Source organism: Pieris napi, chromosome 19, assembly GCF_905475465.1.
Source record: "Pieris napi chromosome 19, ilPieNapi1.2, whole genome shotgun sequence".
NCBI lineage: Eukaryota > Metazoa > Arthropoda > Insecta > Lepidoptera > Pieridae > Pieris > Pieris napi.
In genome coordinates, this window is record NC_062252.1 from 11,503,191 (window position 1) to 11,524,721 (window position 21,531).

The 21,531-nt window shown below is 32.9% G+C and overlaps 3 protein-coding genes across 7 annotated transcripts in view; all 3 read right to left on the reverse strand.

The window, feature by feature from the left end:
* Nucleotides 1-235: 235 nt before the first annotated feature.
* LOC125059025 lies at nt 236-12,560 on the reverse strand. 3 transcript variants are annotated; one of them, XM_047663175.1, is made up of 10 exons: nt 12,414-12,560; nt 9,477-9,740; nt 8,358-9,434; nt 8,080-8,241; nt 7,534-7,735; nt 2,092-2,302; nt 1,712-1,839; nt 1,327-1,466; nt 751-832; nt 236-310 (listed from the first exon to the last, which is right to left on the reverse strand). In XM_047663175.1, exons 1-10 carry the CDS (start codon nt 12,469-12,471, stop codon nt 265-267), a joined length of 2,370 nt encoding a protein of 789 aa, XP_047519131.1. In that variant the 5' UTR covers nt 12,472-12,560; the 3' UTR covers nt 236-264. The 3 variants fall into 3 exon arrangements, with proteins under 3 accessions (XP_047519131.1, XP_047519130.1, XP_047519129.1); XM_047663174.1 differs by adding an exon at nt 486-520 and having other exon boundaries at nt 8,358-9,740; XM_047663173.1 differs by having other exon boundaries at nt 8,358-9,740.
* LOC125059031 lies at nt 5,307-6,747 on the reverse strand. The gene has a single exon (XM_047663185.1). It carries the CDS (start codon nt 6,395-6,397, stop codon nt 5,441-5,443), a length of 957 nt encoding a protein of 318 aa, XP_047519141.1. The 5' UTR covers nt 6,398-6,747; the 3' UTR covers nt 5,307-5,440.
* A 2,505-nt stretch (nt 12,561-15,065) lies between the features above and the next one.
* The window catches only part of LOC125059023 (NADPH oxidase 5), a 32,410-nt gene continuing 25,944 nt past the window's right edge, over nt 15,066-21,531 (reverse strand). For all 3 annotated transcript variants that reach the window (XM_047663172.1, XM_047663170.1, XM_047663171.1), the window contains 13 exons: nt 21,123-21,346; nt 20,736-20,924; nt 20,241-20,434; nt 19,827-19,963; nt 19,345-19,529; nt 18,945-19,044; nt 18,488-18,639; nt 18,186-18,303; nt 17,708-17,895; nt 17,328-17,449; nt 16,407-16,613; nt 15,800-16,000; nt 15,066-15,540 (listed from right to left, as the gene is read on the reverse strand). In XM_047663172.1, coding sequence (XP_047519128.1) covers nt 15,343-15,540; nt 15,800-16,000; nt 16,407-16,613; nt 17,328-17,449; nt 17,708-17,895; nt 18,186-18,303; nt 18,488-18,639; nt 18,945-19,044; nt 19,345-19,529; nt 19,827-19,963; nt 20,241-20,434; nt 20,736-20,924; nt 21,123-21,346 — 2,215 coding nt within the window. In that variant the 3' untranslated portion in view covers nt 15,066-15,342. The remainder of the gene's footprint in view (nt 15,541-15,799; nt 16,001-16,406; nt 16,614-17,327; nt 17,450-17,707; nt 17,896-18,185; nt 18,304-18,487; nt 18,640-18,944; nt 19,045-19,344; nt 19,530-19,826; nt 19,964-20,240; nt 20,435-20,735; nt 20,925-21,122; nt 21,347-21,531) is intronic.

Sequence of the window (21,531 nt, forward strand, 5' to 3'; positions counted from 1 at the left end):
TTTACGATTCAAAAATGCATTAGGCATGTAACGGAATCGATATTATAAATACTATATGTGTTTTAGACCTATAATTTCTTATATTATTGAAATGTTATTAAAATAAAATTGTACTCTTATTTATATTTATAATATATTACGTTGGCACTCAGGCACAATAAGTACACAATGAGCTCAAGCAAATATTAAAAATAATAGGTCTAAACTGACACTTTGCTAAAGTTATTTTATTTTAAATAGTAACTATAATAATTTGGTAAAATTTCACACATTGTAAATATCACGGGGACTGATGGCACCAGATTGATTTCTGAAAGGTTTTTTAATAGTAAAATTAAATTTTCTTTTCATATCTTCAATGGCATTCTGAAGTATAAAGAAAATTAAAGTAGTAACTTTAAAAATGGTTTGAATTTATACCACATAACAAATAATTAATGGAAGTGAAAAAAAAGAGAGATATTAATGAAAAATCAAAAGCATACCGTAACACCTCGGCTACACGTCTGTTGTGTACCTCCTGAAATTATTGAAACAATGTGATAGTATCTGAGTCACGGCTATAATATGTGCTCAGGGTAATGGTTAGTGATATGAAGTAATCAGTTTTATGAATGGTCAACGGAGAAGTTATGAATTAATTTAAAAGTACATGAAGTAACTTACTTGAATAGAATATTAGAAGAGAATAATGTTAAAAACACGATTCAGTAAGTAAATGAATCTTATAGAATATAATATAGGCCATACCTATCGGGTGCGCGGAGTGCCTCGTCGTCAGAGTCCATGTCATAGATATCCTGCATGTAGCTCTTGTTTGAGAAGCCGACATCTGAAAAATAGAGTGAATTGGAGTTGACACTGATGAGATAGGAAGACAAGATTAAAGCAATAGGAGGCAATGGTTGGAAAAAAAATGCGAAATTACAGAAACGCCTGGAGAAGGCCGTCTCCTCCAATGGTAACCAGGAAACTCATGAATTAACAAAATTTGTGTCGCGACATAAAAGCCTTATTATTTATTTCATGTTCAAATATGTTAATGTCAAATAATGAATTAATTTTTACATTATTATGTGAGATAATGACCTCAGATGTGTAACATATACAGCCTACGTGACGCAACACCAAGTACATAAGACGGCTTAGTGCTATTAGATAAGACAAGCTACGCAAATGTTCGTTTAGTTTTCCTTCTTTAACAATACGACGATATAATGTTAATCATGTTTAAATTAAACCTTAGTACAATTGTGGTCAGTAAGGCACTACCACATAATTGCTGAGTATTCGAAACATCGAGTTGTATAAATGTAAATAAATTACCTTTATTGCTGTACACATCATCGGCCCACTTGATATTGTCATCCGAGTAGAGAGGGGGCAGGGTCTGATGAGGAGTTGGGTAGAGGTCCAGCACTCGTTTCTCGTCTCGTAGGCTGTCCGTGTCACTGAAGGAAGGCATCCTGAAAGTAGAAAATGGATTGTATTATTTTATAATTAATGTACACAGCGTTTGTTACACAAAAAGCCGCTAATTACCAAAAATCCCGTCTATCGCTGTAATACCTTTACTTTTTTATCTTTATCCTTTATTAAGGTCAAGTATAATATATATTATAAATAAGCATTATAACTTTATAGCTTAACGTATGTCGATAACTTTTGAACGCAGGCAACTACAATAAATTTTGACGGAAAATGTTCTTACTTGGTGTACTCTTCAAAGCAGCTAAACCTCCACAGTGCAAAAGCAAGCATGGCCATCGAAATGATGACTCCAGCGGCGATCACCAGCCAAACAGTCAGTGTGGTTTGATCATCTGGATATGTAAATTCCTGCAAATGATAATAAATTTATCAATTTCCTTCCTAATATTAGGTTTTTTGAGGTACATGTTGCATTTATTATTTGCACCTTTATGCCAAAGATTTTTGAATGCTGGGTAACTTTGAATTGGAAGCACAAAATCCGACCTCTCTGACCTCAAGGTACATGGTAAATTTTCTGCCATGTCTTACGTGTTATTAGTTTCAGGTAAAGATTACCGTAATGTAAATTACTGATTTAGGTTTTTATATGAAACCTACCCGAATACCCATCCTCTCTAAGCGCACAGCGAAGGGATCTATTCCCGAATAACTGTCCCACATCTCTCTGAGATCCTGCTTAGTGAACCTGGTCTCCAGAGTTTCATTGTCGTACACCAAGGGAACAGAAAACACGATTTCAGTACAGAGATCGGAGCCTGGCCAATTGTGAAAGCAGAGACCTCGGCTAAGGATCCGTGTTACTTCCAATCTGAAATCCAAATAGAAGCAATTGTAAATTTATTTAAAGAAGCTAAAAGACATAAAAGGCCTTCTATATTGAAATTGCTAAGCTTTGAAAAGTCCTGAAAATTATACAGAACAGGAAATTATTATACGTAAATTAATTATTTACTTTTTTATTATTAATTGTATATAAATTTGCTCAGTTGCCCTCCTTTACATTTAATTATGTTAAATTTTTATATCGTAATGCAACGAAGTGTAAAAGAAATAAATAAATAAAATAAATTCTTAAAGAATGTTCTTTAAATATTGAAACTTTCAACCTTGATATGTGTTTGTATTCTAGGTCAGAGGTCAAAATTGTATATTAAATATATTACGTGACCATGCATAATATTACATGCAGTTGTCGTAAATATAAGCTAGATAAGCAATGCGGTTTACGACAAACTTATTCCAAAAATAATATAATATTAATAGGGTTTAACTTTTAGTGAAATTTAACGACTCGTTTACAGATCTTTAAAGTATATGCCGTACCTATGTTTCAAATTTTGAAAATGGTGAAACAATACTACACGAGCAGTTTCGAATAAATAAAAATGATTTGATATATATGGACAAGTGGATGGTGAGGTTTGGCCTTACACAAGCCCATTATATTTTCTTAATCCAGAACAATTCTCAAAGTGAACAAAATATAAAAACCGCTTAGGTTACTAGAAGTAGCGCACTTACTACTTGTCTTTGGGAAAATCAATAATAAATATTATGAATCATCATGCTTATCGTAACTTCAAATAATACGCAGTACAATTGTACGCTCAATTCTAATCAACATAAAAGAGATACAAAGCAGTATATGTGTGTGTACATATCGGAGCGCGCGATCCCCTAAGACGCCGTTTGGCCTCATTCCAAATGCTGATTGCCCTTTGCTGGAACATTGCAGGTGTATTGTTATTTTTAGATTATACTAGTTTCCGTCAGTAGATTTTACATATATAGCATTGCGGTAGCATCCCTTATAATTTCTTTAATAATAAAAATAACAAATTATTTTTATTATTTAATAAATAAAACACCTTAAACGACACGATTATTATTATTATTACATTCTTCAAAGATTACGATTATCTAAATATATTAAGGATTATTGGTTTCGAACAATTTATACTACGATACGTAATTGATTTTGTAATGCAGTTATATCTACCCATGATAAAGTAAAGTCTTTGTATTTCCGTAGTAAGTTTATTTGAACGTGTAGTTGTCGTCCGATACATTGTGTAGGCGGACAAGATACAGTGGTATGCGCTAGTACATCATAGTAAGATGTTTAGTAGTTAGGGCAATTACCTCCTGCACTATAAATAGCTTTAATTAAACGCCCGGACTATTTCTAATTTAGCACTCCAGCGCACTTAAGTGCATTTCAGGTCATTAGTTACTTAATGCACTAAGTTTGCTTGAATTCTTATTCAACTTATACTGTTACACATGTTACGTGGGAAACACTAGCTTAGACTATAAAAAACAGATTAATAAATAGCATGAGGGAAGTTATGACTGTTAAAAAACAACTAACGATTTAAAATTAATATAGCCTGTTATGTCACAAACATTAGTTAAAAATTAACATTTCGTTTATTTGCAAATTAATACATTAGTAACCAGTCAATATACGGTTATTCTTTAAATTTAATAACTGCCACATGATGTTTTATGTCAAACGCTTTTAATGAGTTTCAATTAAAATGCTCTAAAAAAATATTAAAAACAAAAGATATTAGAAGAAATTAGAGAATACGTTGTGTACAAAGCAGTAAAACTAAAAATCTCACTTGTATATAAAAGTAATAATTATATATAACTTGCTTTTGGAAAAAAAATAGTTCGATAGTACGTAACTAAATGGAAATGCAGTAACACAAATTGAAGTTTAATTCGAGTGCGTTTTGACTTCGAATGTGATAGAGCTTTGTCACGATTATCGATTTGTTCTTAATTCACGCTGAAATGGAACAACTGACTGTTGGGATTCAAAGATAATGCTGGCAAAAAAATTTTGGTAATAAAAATAAAGCAATAGTGTTTGCATTTAATATATATGTAATATATGTTGCCCTACTTTGCAAAAGGCTAATACAACCGGAAAATATTCCATGTGTTTTAATTTAAAAACTTTTACTTTTTAAATATTTTCAACATAACAATTATATGTTTATAGTATTACTTAAAAGATTTAGCGAGACATGGATTGACTAAGTAAATAAAACATGATTAATTGTCAAAACTTACCGAAACTCAAAGAAATATTCTTCTTACACATTAAATCTTCTGAGACGGAATCGACTAGCTATCTTAGTGACATTGAATAATTCTTATTTACAACCATTAGTCTATAAATCAGGTATAATATATCCAGTCTTATTTTTATTTACAGCATTTTGTATTTGGATATGTTTTGTTTCACTCGTCCGGGTTTCTTGTACCAGAACTTCCATCTTCGCAAATGAAGAGTGAAGTTGGCTAACCCTCATACTAGTTTTTCTTCAGTAAACTTAACCGGCTTTGATACACTCTCTATATTATTAACACTATTAATTCTAATTATAGACTCATTATTATTACAATTACTATCATCGTTTATAGTTACTTTAGTTTCTACTTTCTGAGGTTTCGATACATTATTATTATCTATTTTAACTTTATCTTTACTAAGCCTCTTTGTGTGATGTAAGTGATTCTCGGTATTGTTCATTTGAGGATAATGATGAAGAATAGCAGTTGTGTTAAACGTTATTTTACCATATTTCACATATTCTGTTGGTTTTTCTTTACTGGTGCTAGGTAAATTTAAATCTAAATCGTGTGAAGGAGTCCTTAATCTTATATTCTTAATAGGAGTTTGATCTTCTTCTATTATATCTTTGGTATCATCTATTAAATCTAGTGCGAGTTTTTTGCTTCTTTGCAAATTCTCCATATATGCGTTATAACGATTCATATCTAACGTATTGTTTTGTTTTAATGGCAACGAGTTTGGCAATTTAACTGGAGGACGCTCCTCAGCCGAGTATCACAATTGTTTGGGTGCGTTTTGGGCTTTTCCGTTACTGAAAGATTTAGCCGCAGCGCCATCACGCGCGGCGCCCGGTAGCTATGTCTGGGACTGTACCATCGATATGCTGGTGGTCTCGGTGATGATAGTGGGCGCCGCAAACTCTTCGCTTGTGTAGTCGTATATCGGAAACTCACAACAAATTAGACATTTAAGGAACTTTGGCACTTCCACGTAAAACGACGGCGGTATCGGTATAAAAGGGGACGTAGACGACTTGTAATATAAATAATCTGGGTTATCTCTGTACTTTTCGTCCGCGGATCGTTCGAGGAGCGGTATTCCTGATAAGAATAAAATAATGGCAGTCGTGAACAGTGGTGATAATATTGCAATGAATTCGATACCTTCAATAATGTTGAGCGATATTATAAATATACCCCACCACAAAACCACTTCGCCGAAATAATTCGGGTGTCGAGACAAACCCCAGAGTCCATCGTTGCACCATTTTCCTTGATTGGCAGGTTCCTGCCTAAACGCGAATTTCTGTAAATCTGCATAGGTTTCAATCAATAATCCACAAACAAAAACCCCAGCTCCCGCTGAATCCAAAGTCGTCATAGTTTTTGGAGCTTTTGGATACGAATGATGGGAAGAATTTATGATAATAACTGGAAGACTGACTATGTATACCCAAACAGCTTGAAATGTATAGAAAACGGCAAACCTCAGTGTGTTACTCTTGCGATCTTCGAATTGTTTATCTCGCCCTATGTGGTAGATCCTGTATATAAGATACCCGGATAGTCTTACACCCCACAAACACACGAACGCCGTGACCATGAGTTGTCTGCTATCATAGCTTTTCAAAGTGTTGCCCCCTTGTCCCAGAAAGAAAGTCAATAAAGCAATGATGATAAAATTGGCTCCTCCTGTAAAATCTGTCACCTTATCACTTTGTGAGAGCGATGCGATGGTGAAGAATAAGACTTGCATGGCGACAGTAACCATAGCACTCACGGCGAAGTTATTCCTATCGATAAGAGGCTCCATTGTAAATATTTGACACTACAAAGTTTTGGCATCAGGGAATACTGTGATCGATGTGGCGCATTGCCGCATTTTAACACTTATGTTAATATAGATAAGGTTCTTTAATCGCTTGATTAATTACTTTCATGTTTTACCGTTTTTATAAATAGAATTTATTGTTTTGTTTTTGGTTTATTTGCACGATTGGTGATTGAGTTAGGTTTTTGTAAGCGCGGTGCGATGTGCCGACCCGAATGGGAGCTGCCTACTAAAATAGTCGTGACGTTTCTGGCGCATGTGTAAACGGCGCGCATGCGCCTTGTAATGTTCCACGTAAACCGGGATTTGATAGAGATTAGATTTATGTATGTAAATAATATTTCGAAAATATACGCAAACCAGCTTTCTATATTATAATACCTAAGTAAAGAGATGACTAAAAACTCAAAGGAGAAGGTTGTTTATTCGATGTTCTTCCCGCATTGCACTTCCATCGTTAAGCCGACCTTTATAACAATGGTTTTAGAATCAGGTGAATGTTTTAATAATATTCATTAGTATCTCAAGAAGAATCTAAATATATATAATTATATCCCCCACCATGTCTCATCGTGTAAGTTCTTAACCCATATCACGGTATAATGTAGTGATATAAATAAAATTTGTGGCTTTTGCGATATAGAGAAAACGTTATCGTTCTATAGAGCACTTAAAAGTAATATCTATATCTTTTTGGTTTACGCAAGTATTACACGCTAAAATAGTCTCTTTGGCGGACCATGATTTAATAAAAGTGCACTTAACTACACTAATATAATGTAACACTATCGCATTTATTACCAATCAAGTTAAAGAAGTTTTTTCTGTAAATTTTCTATCGTTCATATTATATTTGCTTATAACTAGAATGTTGTTATTAAAACTATTTAAGAAATTCAACTGTATTGCAATATACTTTAAACGCCTTGTTCAATAATTAATAATCTGATAAGCACAGAAGATACGCCGATAATATTATTTATTGAGGAATAATGCAAATTGTTATTTATGACTGATAAGGTACACAATGTTTCTTATATAAAGGTATTATTTGCTAGTTATACTTTGTATTATTATCTTTAGACTTCTTTGTCATGTACCTGTATATATGTACTTACGTCGTGTTAAGTCCAGAGTCGATTCCTTTAGTGTTGATGTATAGTGTAGCCATATCGGCAATAATTCTTCTAAAGTCCTCTTCTTTTGAGATAAAACCGTTCATGCTGACTCCTCCAAGATTCACAGTGATAGTCGCGTTAGATGTGAAGTAGATTTTGTCTTCTTCAGGGTCCGGAAGTTTTACTATGTCTGGTCGAGACACTAAAAAATAATTAGATTAAGCTTAAATTCAATTCAAAAATAAATAAATAGTGGTAATAATATGATGATTTGGAGGAGATGTTGTGAGCGACAGCAGGCAAACGGGCTAGATGTCAAGTGATACCGCCGTCTATGGACGATGACACTGCCTGAAGGGATTTGAGTGCGGTGCCTTTCATTTGTTAAATAAAAAAGAGTAACTTAGTTTTTACCACATTATGTTGAGCTTTTAATATACCGAAGTGAAGCTATAAAGTAATTTCTTTCTTGTCTAGCTTAAAAGGTCTAAAGGATTTTTTTTTGCGGGACGAGATTGATTTACTTTATTTTATTAATTCACTTACTAATATTCCGGAGACTTATATTGAAACCCCGTTGAAACTGCATCCCGGCTTTTGCTTCGAAACGTATAAACATCCTGTCTACGTCAGTGAACTGGAAACGACGTTCCTTTCGTAACGAGTAACTAATCAGGATGCCGTCGGAACCTTTTTCTTCAGTTTCACCTGTAATCGATCGAGCTCACTGTACCGTTGACAATAATATAATATATTTCATGTAATAAGATGATATTGTGTATTTGTTATTATAAAATGTTGAATTTCTGCCAAAAATCACTAACCTGGTATAATAAGTACATAGTCTCCTACAAAGCTGTTAACAGAAAAATCAGTTATGTTCATTTCTATCCCTTGTCCTTCTCCTGTGATCACGTAATCAGTGATTTGGTTGGTTGGGTAGAGGTTTGGGTAATTCGGAGAAGACACTATTGTATTATCATTGACAGTTAAATGTATTTGAACCGTGTTCGTGGCTTCCGAATGAGCTGCGCGTTCAGCTTGATACTTTTCATTAAATTTACTTTGGTCATCGGAATCTAGTTCATTAAATTCTGGAATTTCAGATTTATTTTCTTTAAAATTGGGGACTTTAGTAGGGTTAACTGATTGAGTAGTTATTAGTTCTGTTTCAGCATATGAAATTGTTGCTGCATTAAGCTGAGTGGATAAAGAAGAATCTACATTGCTCGAGTCAGTTATTTCTCTTTCAGTAACTTCTGAGGTTGTAGTTTCAGGTGGTGTAGAATCAAGGGCAGATAAAGCATCATTTGAGTAATAAATTTGTTTATCTTGTTCTGGAAAATCATCTCTTGATGGTTCATCGTCATATAACTTTTCCTCTGTTTCTTCAGAAAATATTCTGTCTAAATCGTCATCACCTATTTCCTGATAGTCCTGGTCATCGGCTTTTTCTTCACTTAAATCATTTCCCAAGTTAGTGTCTGCATTCAACTCTGTATCAAAATCTTCTCTTAGATTACTTCGAATGGCATCCAACTCAGATAAATCATTTTTTAAATCATCAAAAGATTTGTTTGTTGTATTTGGTAATGTTTTTGTTGTCTCTGAATCTTGTTTTGTTGGCTTTATATTTTCATCAAAATTATTATCAGTTTCTTCTAACAACTTGGTTGTTTCCGCAACTATGTTTTCTATATTATCTTTTGGATTCTTTAATTGAATATCTGCAATAGTATTATCACCATCTTCCTTTAAAATAGATTTAGTTTCTTCTAAAATATCTTTATTTGATGTTTCTTGTTTAGTATTATCCAGATAATTTTTTATAACATCTTCAAATCCATCGTTATACAATTGATCTTTTTCGTTTGTTGATTTAATTTGGTCTTTATTTAGTAGTTCGGCTAAATCATTAATTCTTTCTGAATATTTAGACGGTAATTTCATATTTTTATCTACATCTTTCATATCTTCTTCGGATCTATTATCTTCAATTTGATAATCTCCAATGCTATCATATTGTCCCTCATTATCAAATTCATTGTTATTTTTAAAGAGTTTTACGTCATTAAAAATGCCTTCATCCTCATTTAAGGGTTTGACTTTATGTATGGTAGGTTTTTCTGGTTCTTGGTCAACAAAAGGAATCTCTTTGCTTTCATCACCATAATAATCGCCGTAATCGTAGTCCTCCGCACTGAGAACTAAAAACTTTAATTAGAAAATGTTTTCATTTATAATTTTAAGCAGTTTTTTTAATACAGCAGGTTCTAATAATTTCCATATAATTTGCAGTGAATTTATTAGTATTATTTTATTTAGCGAGTTTAAATAATTTACGACACCACTTTCTTAATAAAAATCATCTCGGGTATCCGTTCACCGGTTTAAGCGCTACAGAGTAACAAATAAAAAACTATTTGTGGGAATTAAAACGCGAGCGTTAAAAGACTAAAACACAAAATCAGAACATTTAAAACATGCCAGTTAAATTCCGACTTTATAACAAAGTCTTAAATGAAGGCCACATGTTTCTGACTGTCATTATAATCTATAATTTACATTTGACGTCGATCATAAAAATAGCTGATCACGTCAATAAAACAATTTATTATGTTCAGTTGGATTACGTTTTATGTGTTGGAAAAAAACATTGGGTTGCGTTACTAAAGTAATAAAAGAAATAATTCATTAATTTAAATATATTAATCTATTCTTCTTTCGAATGAAATATTTATAAGAATCCTTATATAAAAACTAAACTTTGAAGTTATATAGAGCAATTATAATGAACGATTAACCTATTTAAATGTAACATCAAAGTGATTGCAGTGAACGGCGCGATCAGCAGGTGCCAAAAAGTAACTGACACGTTCCGCACTGCAGATACAGACATACGTTTATTCATATAACTATATCAAACACCTAAGGTTAGGTTAAATTTTTCATATTACAGTGACCTTACACTTTGTAATATCATGTTATCAATAGAGGAAGAAAGTTTTCGGTTACTTTTTCTACCAATTCCGTCGTAAATAGTTTTAATTCTAAATTCGGAAGTAAATATAGATTTATTATTAAAGAATAATATTCATAATTAAAACGCTTAAAATTGAGCTTTCAAACGTAACTCAAACTATCCAACGAATGAAACACGGTTTCAAAGTAGAAGACTTTCTAGAATGAATCATATTTATTGAAAAGATTATATTATCTGCTGATATTACGGTTCGACAAAGCGCTCATGTTAATAACAGTTTCCATAACCAAAGGAATTTATGAGGCAGGTCTGAATAAAATATATTATTTCATATAGTTGATGTTATAAAAATATAAATGTATGTTTTTAAATATGCAACATTTATAACAACACATTTCCATTTATTTCAATAATGTGACATTTAAAGTTATTACCACGGCAAAGTTAATTATATGGTTAATTAGAGTTAGTTTTACGCTTTAATATCTCTAAGATTCATACATTTATTCCGTATTCTCCTTATTATTGAAATGAACGCTAACGATTACAGTGCATGATTTAAATATATGGGGTTTATAATAACAATTATACTAGAGATTCATTAAGTTATTAGTTATCCCTATAATATAAAAACTTAGAGAATCATTTAATTTATTTTGTCAAGCATAGCGACGTCAATTTTAAATATTACGTTTATTTGTTGTTACTGTTAATATAGTTGTAAATGTATTTTGAATATTATTTACATAACTTGTTCTTAAAGTAGGTATTTTTTCATTTGCGTCTTAATTTAGTATGTAGTAATAAACCGAATAACACAATAGTAAATAGATTACAAAGATAACCTAAAAAATCGTGGTTTTAGTGTAATGTCCATCTGATAAAGTTGTTAAGCATCAGAATTAAACAGTATTATTTCCAATACAATATTCGTAATGAATTATTCCATTGATTGATTTTTACAATATTTTTTGCTCGTAATATGCACGAACAAGTGCCATTTCATTTGAAAATCTTGTGTTAATTGTCTTTACTCTACAATTCAACATAAGAAAATAAATTACATAAAATTGAGCAATGTCTAATAAGCCTATATCAAAACTAAAACTGTCCTGCTTGTTGTAAATGGCGAGCCGAACGTGGAATTGGGAATTTAAATTAAACCCAGACAAATGTTGAGTCAGTTCAAGATGTTCAGTTATCTTAAAACGAAACAGTAATCAACGGGAAGACCACAACTTAGTTGTCGATGTATTCTTATAGTGACTCACCCAACTAGTCATGATTTTTGGACAACATCTGTCAATAGGTAATACATATTATAATGTCATTTTACAACTTTATTAACAGTAAAAGCTAATCTGCCGCTTGGGGCTTCAGTTACCTTTGTTTGTTTCGTGTACGTTATACTTACTTCAACTATTTGATAATTTCTGTCGCTAGCTGAATAGATAGAAATGTGTTTATTCTTTATAAGTACATACAGGTGATTATTGTGTTAGTCATATTTTGGTTTAGTTACGAAGATTAATTGATAAAACAAAAATAATTAACAAAAGCAATTTATTCAACATTTCAATTATTATTTGAATGATATCATTTCTTATCAATTTCACTTATATGTTCCCCAAGTACTTCTTCCACGAACCGTGACTGTGATGAACTGATAATAACGTTTTATCGGATTAAAACACGGGTAAATATTTCCGTATCGAAAATAAGTATGTTAAATGTTTCTATTTATCATTTGAATGAATCCATTTGTCAAATAATAAAATAAATAATATATGTAGGTACAGAACAAATGCAAATCAGTTGCCAAATAAAGCGCTTTAAATAGCCTTAATTATCTTATTTTTATGCGTACAACTGCATACTATTAAAATTGGGTACGAACCAGACACGGCGTTTAGGCTCAATCCAAATAAACACAGATAAACAAGCAACTTCAACATAATTGCATGCGCACGATTGCTTGCGCTGGCATCACAATAGAAACTGAAGTTGTCAGTTGTCACTGCTTCAATGACATTAGCAAAAGTTATTATGTGTCAAACACACTGGTTGAATAATGAGGCCCAGTCTGTGATTTCTGACTGGTCGGTGAAAGTTTCACAATTAAATATAATCTTGCACTTACAAATATTATATCTTATATTGGTCGCACTAATCAGTCACGTAAAGACATACATATACTATATTATAATAATTAGCTATTATTTAATGCTTACATTATATTCCAGAAGTGTAGCATTTTATTTTTTATTTATTTAGGAAACACAAAACAGATACATCTCTATAAAATAAAACTGATAAAAATTAAGATACAAAGCAAATAAAAACAAAACATGCTACACATCTGCGTAGCTTAGGGATTATCGCACATGATATATAACCAAATGAAGTGAGTTCGATTCTCAACAAAGCAATAATTATTTCATGTTGATTGCTTATAAAAAAATATAATTACGGACTCCGTCGTGTGTGACAACCATAGCGTAACACCAAATACAATTAAAGTGATTATTTTAATTGTTTTTGGTAACACTTTGTATATAGTCTGTGACATTAACATAGAAACATCTATTTATACTCATCCTCCATCCCACTCACTTATTTATATTGACACTATTACAAATACTATATATAAATTTAGTTTTGAAAATAGTTTTGCATAAAAGATAGCATCGATTGATGACCTGGTGTTATCTTGAAATTGATGACGTCTTTCTCTCACCTTTCTTTGTTACTTTCCTTATTGTTACTGATTTTTTATTATTTATTAGTATATTATGCATACTTAGTTGCTTTTATAAAATTTCTTTTGTATTATACGTACAATATAAATGCGGAAGAAACGTGAACGGTTTTGTAAAATCCCCACGTTTTTAGCTTGTATTACCTTAAAAATATAAATTGCCATGCACGAGTATGTATAGTCCGTTATATATATATATAATATAAAGATTTTGTTAATGTTATTTCTGGTTGCTTTATTTTAAATTTTTCGCTTTTACTAGTTATTAGTACTTTACTACTTTTACTATTTTATAGTTATTACTTAGTAATGTTAGAAGTGTTATTTGTGTAAGTACTGTTAATGTATCTTTGAAAGGAACACGGGAGTTTTCCGAGCGAGGAATCAGAGCCCCAACTTTTTAAGTATCAACATTCATACAAATCAATTTATTTCATTTGATACAGTTTACAATTAACTAAGACATTTTAACTTGTTCTTGCTGCCATCTTTTATAAAGCACAGATATGTTTAATATATGATAAAATTCAATGGTTTACATTATTGGTACTAGATGGCGCAGATATCTACGTGTAATAATATATGAATAAAAGAAACAAGTAGTTACTAGGAATACCATTAGATGTCCCACGCTGACTAAAGAATATTATATTGGAGAAAATTCAGAATTCGGAAGAAATCATTTTCATTAATAAAATTAAGACATAAGGATATAAATCGATAACCATACAATACCTACCTAAGAGTAATAGAAATCAATACCACAAACTCGGCCGCCAAAATTGGCGACATTGCAGATTACCCTTGACGAGAGGTGAGACCTTGTCGATCAAGGATTTGTCCTTGCCACAAGGCCGTAGCCTCCAAGCGAGGCCAATCTTGGCTGAGGACGAGGGCACTCGGGAACCTTGGACCCAAGGTTGGCTATTGGCGGACTTGCGAAGGTCAAAAACGCGTAATTCTTACTGATAATTATAAGCATTACGTATCACATACGTAGTTTTGCTTTGAGTTTCATTTGTCATCGGGTATTAATAGTTATGAATTGAACATAGAGATTGAAGTTGTAACATTGTTAAATAAAATTTAATAAAATCATTTAATGATCTCGCTATAAGTAGTTTGGATGCTGAAGCTGGTATAAAACACAAAAAATTAATCGCCATGTACGTCATTAGTGTAAAACCGTCCTGGGAACATGGGCAACTCACATACAACGCATTCGCAACGTGAAGCCAAAGCAAAAATAATAAATTAATAATGTATCTATTTAAAAAATAAAAAAAGGTATAAAAATAGGATTGAGTATAATAAAACATGCCCTCTCACAACATTGCTGTACCTAACCAAAGTCCTTATTGTAACAAAAGTATAACATGTCACCTGTAAAGTATGAACATAAGGAATGCAATAAAGATTTGACATGTGAAACTTTTAAGGTTGCGGAAGATACGCCAATGGACATCGGATTTGATTGGCAAGAAAGGCGTATGTTATATTTAAATATTGTATCGAAAGATTATCAGCACAAATTATAGGCATAATAGAAAAACATTCTTATTTAATATGTTCGAAAGACCTCTGTCAATAAATTGTAATCTATTTAGAAATAATCCTAATATAAAGTAACCATTTAACAAAAGCTTATGCTAATTTAATTACATTTAATTTAGCTCATATACATTGAAAAACAATTATAATCTAGGTACACATATCATCACTTTTTATTTTATAAATAAATTAAACATAACTTTATTACTTTCTTTATACAAAACATACTTAAAAATAAATTACAACCTTAGTTTTAAATAAAAATATAATACTTTTATCATTTTCACGTTATTATTATAATAATGTACTTTATATTAATATTAACTAGTAACAAAAGCGGTGATTACAAAATGAAATGTCATTAAATATATATAAATTACGTTATTATTAACATTATTAAAATACAAATTATCAATAATCTTTTTTAAACTTTATATGTCACTATCTTATGATCATTATACTTTCTGTACTGCTTCTAAGTCAGTTAAAAGTTAAATCAAAAGTAATAATATAATATTTAAAAAACTTCTTTCCGGAAATCGAACCCGAACTGATCGCATTTGATCCTCAGCGCACGGGCAAGAAGCGGCGGTCCGCAGTAGAAGACTGTTACCTTGCCCTTGCCCTGCTCCTGCAAGCGCTGGAACACTTTGTCCCAGTTGGGCCGGCCCGCGTTAGTTCGCGTCTTTAGACCTGTTATTAGGTCACGTTTCTCCTGAAAAGTTGTAAACTAAATAATTATACTGTTCTGATTAAGACGTTGATCGCTCTTTTTATTTTTTTGTGTGAAATTATACTCTTTGAGGTATAGATTTAAGGATTTAAAAATTTGGATAATCAATATGAATGTACGACGACATCCTTTGCAAATAAACGACTTATTTATTTATTATATTTAAAAGATCAAAGAAAATGTTGAACCAATAAAATCGAATAAACCGTCGCCAAACTGTATGTAGAAATTGATTCCTCACTTTCTCATGTAACAGATCCAACGCCAGTTGCAGTCCAACAGCCTTCATATCACTTCGCTGCAACGCACTGGTTATATACATGTGCATCTCCAAAAACCTCTCGGCATCACCCGCTTCTGCCTGCTCTATCTCCAGCTGAGACAAAAGGGAGACGAACCACTCGAATGACCGCTGCTCACGATTTATCCAGAAGAAATCAACCTGTAATTGAGAGGTGACTAAAACACGTTAATATGTACCAGTTTTTTAAACTTTTGCTAAATATGAGTACAGTAAATATTATTTCCTTCACAAAACTGGTGTTTGATTTTCTTATGTAAAATAAAGTAAGTTTGTGATTGAAAAAATATGTTCTACTTGTGTATTTGAGGGGGCATACGGCAGACATCTTGATCATGTGATTGGAATTTTGAATGTGCTTTCTGTAATTTCGTTGGGAGTTGAAGAATGTGCTTTCTGTAATTTCGTTGGGAGTTGAATCCGGGACTTCCACCATGTTCGTTAACCACTAAGCCATTGCGAATATACTATACACAGTACATATAGTGATATTATATTTTCTAGAGCCGCATAAATTATGAATGCAATAACTCTATTTCAAGTTTACCTTTCTAAGGGTCATATCAGTCCTTGGTCTACAGGGCCATGTATGGCTACAGTTTGGACAAGTAACTCTCGCGTGTCGGTATTTGTACATGATAGCTTGTAAGATTGATGCGAAAGGCGTCACTCCGATACCAGCTGCTATTAACACGGCGTGCTGAGCTCGGAAAATGTGGGAGGATGCTGCACCGTATGGACCGTCTAAGTAAATCTGTAAATGTTATCGACAAGAAGTGATTATGGAAATGGAATTAAAGGTAAACCGAGCCTTTTATGGGATCTGGCTTTCAATCAAGGCAAGTAGATCGAATTGTCGACTGATGAGATTACTTGGCCTTAGTTTCACATGTTAAAGTTCAAAGAAAACACTTTTTAACCGGATTAAAGTTACGTATTAGTATAAATTTACAATTATTTTACATAATTTTAAATTTAACCGACTTTTCTGAAGGTTTGTTATTTTTTGACGATAATTGTAAATTTATAATAATACATAACTTCAATCCGGTTAAAAAGTATTTTCTTTAACTGTGTAAAGGTTATGTCAATAAAAGACAATACTATGTTAAAGTTCATGTTAAATGGCGTTTCACAATCACTGCCCTTATGTCAAGTGTAAATTGTTGCTTAAAGTAAAAACATAATATTATAAAAATATATTAAATTTTAACGCCTGTCAAATATATATAGCAAAAGTTACTAACGCAATAATGAATAATTTTGTTGGATACCATTTCTTGTTTTAAGGCCGATGAACACAGTTGCATGAAATTGAATTTGAACTTTTAGTAACAGTTAGTATAACACATCCAATGGTGTACTAATTTTGTAATGCATTAGATAGTTTCTCGTTAATTCTTAATTACTATAAAATACTCATTTTTTAATCTAAAACAGTTAAGTTTATGTAACAGGTACCACGTACCTCGAGTGGTTTCCCAGAAGGGTAGTCCTCGCAGCCAGAGTCAGGGCTCTGCTCTTCTATAACAGGAGCTTCCTTTTCTACATCTCGCTCGGGAGAACGGCTCTTTGAGAATCTACGACGAGCTGAAAAAAACAAGTTTCAGTCTTGAAGAAGGTAATTAACTATTTACTGTTAGTTGTTAGTCACAGATTGTAAGAAGTGAGAATAACTGTGCTCAGAGGTTCAATATATTTATAATCATAATTTGTCTAAAAAAGGTGCAACTTCTTTGAATCTTTAACAGGTTTAGACTAAACAAATTTAAACATCTTGTGCACGTCGTATAAAAATTCTAAACGACTATTTTTTGTTCATTTGAGAGATGTTCATAAGCATCATACCAAGGCTTAGTATGCTCTCGTTGGATCTCCTTCTCTCGTCCGGGGGTCGGCAGGAGATGATGGTGGGTTTGGTCCTCATATAGCGGAAACTGTGCGCCACGGCCGCGTCCCTGGTGCCTCCCGTGATGCGTCTTCGGGGAACTTCCGCTATGTAGAGCTCTGACCCGCATCTGAGACTCTCCGGGGGACTGACAAATTGGTTAAGCTCGTGATTTGGTTCAGGTATTAGTTGTGTAATGCCTATACATATCGCTGTTTCAGTTTCAATTGTTTTTTCTCGATAATTTTTTGGATTATGTGTACTCCAAATTGCTGTGTTAATTATTGTATTTCTTTGTATCTAAGTTGTGATAGTGATACTTTAATTTTTCAAAAAAAAAACTTATTACTGATACAATTCAAGGAAACTTTTTTTATATCTTGTTATATCTGTGTCTATCACGGATAAGGAATTATTGAATAAATAAATATGACTCACAAATTCGGCTTCGGTTTCCTCTTCATATTGTTGAAGACGTCCGGCATCGAATGGGACTTCTCCAGTAGCTTCAAGGGTGACAGAAATTTTGGGCGCGTGTTCTGAAGAGGGGATAATGCTGGAAGTGAGAAGACAACATTTACACCTCACCATGTTCAAGGATAAAAATTTAATAATCTACTTATTTCTAAGAAAAAACTAGTAGAAAGCCTAAACAACATTTTTTTTGTTCTGTGGGATAGTGTCTCTTAAATAGATAGAATAAATACTCTATTTCTGCTTATTATTTCTCAAATGGTTACCTTTAAAAGTATGGCTCTCGTCGGCACAAAATGCGGTATTGTCAAACGCAAGAGGAGAAAAGTCCACCGAACGAGGTTTGTTGGCTCCGGAACCTTTGCGTCTGCTCATTGCGCTCTTACAGCTTTCTCCGGAATGTGTTCGGTTCACTGCCCTGAAAAATCCAGTGTTAAGCAAGTGATTAAACCTACAACTTACAAGTCTTGAGTCCGGCTGTACTCCGAGAGATTTTTCTCACTTATCGACGAAGACACACTGTTTTTATATTATAGTGCTGATATCATACAGTTAAAAGGCCGGCAACGCACTCGCGAGCCCTCTGGCATTGAGAGTGTCCATGAGCGGCGGTATCATTTAACATCAGGTGAGCCTCCTGCCCGTTTGCCCCCTGTTCCATAAAAGAAAGTTAGTAATCATCTCAGCGATATAAAGTTAATAAAGAAAATATTGATAACCAACTGATGTGTGTTCGCGTGTAAACGTTGCTGTTCCATCTCGAAGTACTCGTACAGTCTGTTGGTCCATTGACCCACTCCGCGGATGTGAAGCCAGATGTAGTCTGAAGTAAACGAAGATATAAGTAGGTACTAGGTACAATTAATTAGCTATCCTAGAGAACACTTTTGTCTTTCTTGGACATGACTTCTACCATATTTGATAATAAATAAAGTTTTCCTAAGAATTCACACAATAATTTTAAAATGAGAAATCACAGGAGACCATACCACCTTTTATATTAGGTAGACCTTTTTATGTTGGAAAGTACAAATACTGGATATTTAGTTAGTGTAAAGTTCTATGTACGTATAGATATAGAAAACTAAAACTTCTCTATCAATTTGTTTGTGTTGTGTAATACCTTCTTGATCTGGTGCACTGCTGATGGTGAAGGGATGCCACTCATAGCTCGCGATGTCCGGGATGTTGACGAAGACGTAGTCTCCGGCATGGAAGTGAAATAGCGAGGGCCGCTTCACCACAAGATGTGTCACGCGGGACGGGAGCAGGATCCCGCTCGCTATGTAGCTCTTGCCTCGTTCTGACCTACATATTTTAAAAAATAACAGTGGTAATATTTGAATTAAGAACATCAAAACTGCTAACACAGAATATTAAACAACAAAAATAATATATTTTTCTAATATAATCAATATTTACAGTAATGGCTTTATATGACATATATTAAAAATATATAAGTCATATAAAAATATTAAATATATTATATATGACATATATATATAAAAATATTATACATAATTGATAAAATTAAAATCCAGCCAGTCAAAATCTTATTTTAGTTAAAAATAAATAATCTACTGAATAAAATATAATCAAAATTACCTCATCCAAGTAAGCCTTAGTACCCTCTCCAAGATGTAGATGGTGCCAGGTGCAATAAACCACTTCCAAAAGTTGGGAGCGTGGAACAATAACAACACCCAGAATGGAATGTACAGCAGATGGGTGAAATAAAAGATCTGAAATAATAAGATATAGTTATAGTCGCATAATTTTCTAATAAATATTTCAATAACATTGTAAAATTACTGTATTTAGACTCTTGTGTCTAAATTTGTCCAACCATGTATTACACTCAAAATTTCGAACTCTTACTTCTTTTTCAAATAACTAGGAATTCAAGTGCTTTTAGAGAACTGTTTAATTAACTTTATCAAGATTTACAGTACAAGGGCGTTAGACCTTTGAACCAGACTGAACAGAATCAGAAATAGAAATCATAATATTAGAAACGACCTCAAAACATCCTCCACGACGCACGGCAGGCCTGCTGCAGGTGGCGAGTATAAACAGCGTGAAGCACAAGGCGAGACCAGTTGGATTGGCACAGCCACCTACTAAGCCAAAAAGACCTGGCTTCGTGGATCCGATCCATTCCCATAAGGTGTAGTTATTTGCATTAAGTACTGGGTCATTTACTACAATTACACCTGGAAGACACATTTACGTATTTTTAATGGAAAAATATGTGCGTACTACAAAGAGAGCCTGTAGCGAACTTAATTTAAGTGAATTTACTGAAATTTGCCTTGTAAATTAAAAAAAATATTTGCCTTATAAAAATTTTCGGTGCCAACAAAGTTGAAGATCTAGCAAGTAATACATATTATAAGCATTAAAATTAATAATATTATGACAAGAATATTTATCAATGAATAAATTTCGATTTAAATTTTCCAACTATTAATATTCAGTTTATATTGAAAAGAACGGAAACCAATGTCAACTTACTAAAATTACACAAATGCATTATGGTGTGAATGACACTATACACTAGAATCAGTACTCCAGTTAATTTGTGTAAATAAATATGATGATCAAGTGGTAGTAAGGAACCGATGCCGCGAGTTCTAAGGGCCGTGATGCAACAACGCAGCATTAATACTAGCACCCAGCTACATGTGAAGTTCAGGCATTGACCTGGAAGAAAACGAGAAGGGTGGTTTCATCAAGTAAAAGACTTTCAGAGATGTGTAACGAACGCGATGCTCGAATATTTTTGCAGGCGCAAACTATTATCGAAAAATGTTCAAAATCTTTACACGTCTCATATAATAGAATTGTTAGGGTAAAGTATAAAAAATATTAAGTAATACCAAATATAATATCATGACTTACCACAAGCTCGAGCAAAAATGACAAACACATTAGAATGCCAATACTCGACGATTCGAGCCACAAATAGTGCCAAGTTGAGAACAAAGAACATGAGCAGGTACATCACGAACACGTGGTTATTCTTAAAGTAGGGGAAAGACATCTGGTAGGGCTTTAGGGAGGAGAGACGAGTCAGGAGGGTAGAAGAGGGCTTAGGAGAGGGAGGAACCAGCCAGCGGTCAATGCTGTAACAAATAAACCCTGAGTTACTTCAAATTAAATATAAATGTTATTAATAAGACCGACTATTTGTAAGGATGTTATTCTTTTACTTCAAAGCAGTAGGGCCATTTACGTTTTTTAAATTCTATTTCCATTTCAATATTGAGTTCCTAAAAAGTTAAAAGTGCTGCAAGTAATATAACTAAAG